General features: G+C 37.9%; 1 protein-coding gene across 1 annotated transcript; it reads left to right on the forward strand.

Annotated features, from left to right (window-relative positions):
- The first annotated feature begins 2,513 nt into the window (after window positions 1-2,513).
- LOC136024697 (uncharacterized) lies at window positions 2,514-3,467 on the forward strand. The gene has a single exon (XM_065700113.1). It carries the CDS (start codon window positions 2,514-2,516, stop codon window positions 3,465-3,467), a length of 954 nt encoding a protein of 317 aa, XP_065556185.1.
- The last annotated feature ends 1,007 nt before the right edge of the window (window positions 3,468-4,474 follow it).

A 4,474-nucleotide genomic window follows, 5' to 3' on the forward strand; every position in this document is an offset into this window, starting at 1 on the left:
ATGATTTCATTACTTGTTGATTCTTTTCTTGGAAGTCCTGTACTCACTTTTTATTTAATATTTTGATAAAATATTCTTATGATTAAAAATTTGCAATTAATAGCCAACAAATTAGATTTTGATTTATGAATATCTAACATTGTTTATGCTATAAAACAAAAGAATGAAAAACGCTCTATTCAGTTTAACAAAACTTCAATATACTAACCGTAGCTTTCACTATAGACGAAGAAAGCGTAAAGTAATTTTTTGTCAAACAATTTTTGAAGGGTTATACCAATTGTAAGTCGTTGATGAAACGATACTATTGGCCAACCCGAAAGACTTTTTACCATTGCTGCTTATTTTTTTCAATAGTTTAAATATTGCTTATACCAGCTGCAGGGCTCCCACTTCTAGGGAGATTACCCTATTTTAGGGGAAAATCACTTCTTTTAGGGACACTTATTTTGAATCTAGGGATTCAGGGAAATCTGGGGTAAAGTAAGGGTTTTTAGGGATCTTCAGGAAAAATTCGAATTTTTCAAACGAAGGCCGACAAATTCTTATGGATTGCAGATTATGCTCAGTCTTCTTGAAAATACTTATGTCGCCACACTGGCTTATATTGCAAAGATCAACGCGAAATTTCAAAAAAAAGCTAAAGCGTGGAATGACATTCATTAGGAAGGGACGACTTTTATCCCTTGGATTTTCATTCATTAGGTATTTAGTAATTTAGTTTAGGTAGCCTAGTATTTAGTTTATTTTTAAGCAACGCCTTTGATTGGGTGTAAACTGCCCAACATAAAGAGTATTGGTTAGGCAGCAATTGTAGAATAGGAGCATGCGACCTATGCACTTAGCATTAGGGATTCTTTCATCTGCTGGTGACCTCTTTTTCCCGTGGTCATCAATCTGCAAATCCACAGGGGACTATCCAAATAAAGCACCAGCTGCCTTAGCCGGGAGCCTGGGCAGCACCAGCTGCCCATGGAGGTGACCTTAGGTCGATGGGTGAAAGGTCAGAAACTCTAATTTTTCAATTCTAAAATTTTCTTTCATTTTTATACATTCCCTTCTATGATTGTACAGTCCAGTTAAAGCACATCTGACCTCTTTAGGAGTAAAAAAGAAAAAGCAATTCTGCTGCTTAAAAAATGAATATTTTAAATGATTTTGTGACTACATCAATTTTAAACAGGTCAGAAGAGCTTAAATTTAATTATGAAGTAAGAAAATATGATTTAAACCATGAAAGAACAGTTTTTGACTTGATAATTGGCAGGCGTTGATGTTTCTTTCATCCTGACACAAAATGGCACTCTCCATTGCTTAGCTAAAAAAACAAGGCTCCAGCTACAATCTGATCATAGAAGAAAGTATACAAGACATTTACGGAAGTTGAAAGACTTATTTCTACCAAGTACGGTCCTGAAAGACACTGACCTAAGGTCACCCTCCTACACAACATGTGCAGACTGTGGCTTCTGTGTCAAAATTTAGGGACATATACTGGTGTTGGTGCAAACTGTGGCTTTTTTGCAGAAAAGTTGCAATCCATACTGTCTATAAAGGACCCTGCATTCTGTTAAAAGTAGCTGTGAGTACCCTTATTTTTAATCTGATGATTCACACAATAATATTTAGTCTAGTCTTTTGTTCATGTCCACTTGCCTGCCACTTGCCATTTGGAATCATGTAAAATCTACTGTTTTGCCTTGGACTGCAGCAATGTGAAAGTAGCGAATTACAGTATTTTGTTAAACTAGGTTTACAGAGAAACTTCTTTTGTGTTGTTTTTGCTTGGGTTGGTCCCTCCTAGGTTAGAAGACATCAAAGCAAAGCTCTTCTAGTGAAAAAGTGGGTCACAAATTTCTTTTTCCATTTAAAGTGGTGTTCCAAATCTGAAGATACTTTACTTTATTAATAAAGACAATTTAACTCTTTACTATTTACATCTGCTGCACTAATGAAAAAACCTACGTTTTTGCTGGCATGCAGTAGTAAAGGTTAACCATTTTCTAAGCCAACCAGCACACAACATAATAAATAATTAATTATCATTTATCAAGCTAGGCATACTTCGTTTTAATTTTTGCAAACTAGTGCAATGCAACCATTGAAAATTTTCGGTCCATCCGTACTCCATACTGCAAACTTAAATTATACATGAGGTAATTTAAGTTAATTGAGGATATGCACCTTAATGCCCATGAGCATAGTTTAGCATGATCTAGTTATTGTGTACCCTTGTAGAAGTAATTATAAAAATAGACTAGTTTTGATCACTATTAAAACACTTTTTCTAGAGATCATTGACATGCAAAGTTCGTCTGAAAGCCAGTGTACTGACTCAGAGGAAGATAATCTTAAAATTGTATCTAGTTCCGAAAGATGACTGGATGACGAAGATGATGATGTTCCTGAAGTTTACCTCCTGGTGACTCCTCCAAAAAAAGCAGGGTTCAGGGCAGAATTCCCAAAAGAAAACATACGAGCAAAAGTTTGTTGACAAGTGGCTTCAGTTACCAATGTGTAAAAATTGGATAGAGAAAAGAGTGTCAAACAAGTCAAAGAAAAAGACTTATGTGCCATACTGTAAGTTCTGTTTGAAGTATGTGTATTGTGGGAATTCAGAGTTGACGAAGCATGGCCTGACCAAGCAGCATATAAAAGCAAGCAGTGAAATCGAGACGAAGTCTGGCAGCATTGAAAAACTTCTGACTGTAGGCAGTCATTCCAAAGAAATTGAACAGCGCATCTGCATATTTTTGGCAGAACATAATCTGCCATTACGTCTTGCAGACAGCTTGATTCATTTCCTCAGAAAATTATTTCCCAAAGACCAGGCCTTGGCAGGGGTCACATTGGGTAAACAGAAAGCTACAAATATTTTGCGACAGAATTTTTCGTTGGTGCTACAGAACCAGTTAGTCAAGTTGCTCAAAACCACTTTTTTCTCTGTGATAATTGACGAAACCACTGATAGTACTATTGATAAACAGCTAGCTATCATGGTTGTATTTTTTAGCGAGAAAGATCTAAAACTTCATTTTGAAGTATTGGATATGGTTAAGTGTAGTGATGGATTGGCTGAGGGCCTGGCTAACCGCATCAAGCAAGTCATTGAAGAAAACTCGATTCCCTGGCAAAATATTGTTGGATTTTGTGCAGATACAACTAACGTCATGTTTGGAGCCAACAGATCTGCTTCAACCCTTATGAAAGCCATGGTGCCACACATCTTGAATGTGAAATGCTCATGCCATCTTATTCACTTATGCTCGTCATATGCATGCTTGTCACTTCCCAAGACACTCGAAGACTTGGCGCGAAATATCTCTGCCCACTTTTCCAGAAGCGCTTCCAGGCGAGAGAAGTTCGCCGAATTTCAGGAGTTTCTTCCGATGCGAAGCACACCGAATTCTTGTTCCAGGACAGACCCGTTGGTTATCCCTTCAAGCCTGTGTGAAGAGGCTTATTGAGCAACGGGTTGCTCTTATTCAGTATTTCGTAGAAACCACGTTTGAAGACCCAACTGCAACAAATGACCTTATCTTGTCGACATTACAAAGCAAGTTGACAAAGCCATACCTTGAATTCATGGACTACTCTCTTGGCCTCTCCAACGAATTCAATGCAGTTTTTAATCCGAACTCCCACTTCTTCACTCCCTGGATCTGAAGTAAAAAGATCTCAGTTTGAACTTCTGTATGTATTCTCGTTAGTGTAAAAGATGCTATATGTTATCATTATCTGAAATAAAAAGATCTCATGTAAATTCTGTGGAAATCTAGGGTAAAATATCCGTTTTTCTAGGGAGAAAAATAGGGAGAAATCAGACCTAAACACGAGGACTTCTAGGGAAAATTGGTATGAAAATAGGGAAAATTGAAATCGAAAAGTGGAAGCACTGACCAGCTGTTAGTTTGTTCTAAGCTAAATTATATGAATTACTAGCTGTTGGGGGTGCTTCACAACCCCCCAAGCCCCCCCGCGCGCGTATGTCGTTACGCGCCATATTAGTTACGCGCCATTGTAGTTGTGTCCCTGTGTCCCACCCGTGAACATAGATAAAAGAAAAAAGATTTCTCTTTTCGTTACAGATGTATATATGTTTTTAACTATGTAAAACTTGCGAACATACAGCATTTTTCGATGTCCCATTGTCTGTGCATATAAATAGATTGTCAGGTTTACCGACTCTTGAACATGCAACATAAAATTGTCCATGGGAAAAGCAATCCGTATTCAGATCTATACCTCATTATTCTAATGATTGCCCTTGAGCTTTGTTGATGGTGATTGCTAATCGAACATTCCCTGTGTCCCCGTCGTCATTTATATATCCCCCTGTGCCCCCGGCATCCCTGTTGTTGTTGTGTCCCTGTGTCCCGGTCGTCATTTATATTCCCAGTATCCCGGTCGTCATTTGTGTCCCAGTCTGTAATTTCTCTTTGAGCGTCCCGGTCGTCATTTATATTCCCTGTGT

This window comes from Artemia franciscana, chromosome 3 (assembly GCF_032884065.1).
Source record: "Artemia franciscana chromosome 3, ASM3288406v1, whole genome shotgun sequence".
Taxonomy (NCBI): Eukaryota; Metazoa; Arthropoda; class Branchiopoda; order Anostraca; family Artemiidae; genus Artemia; species Artemia franciscana.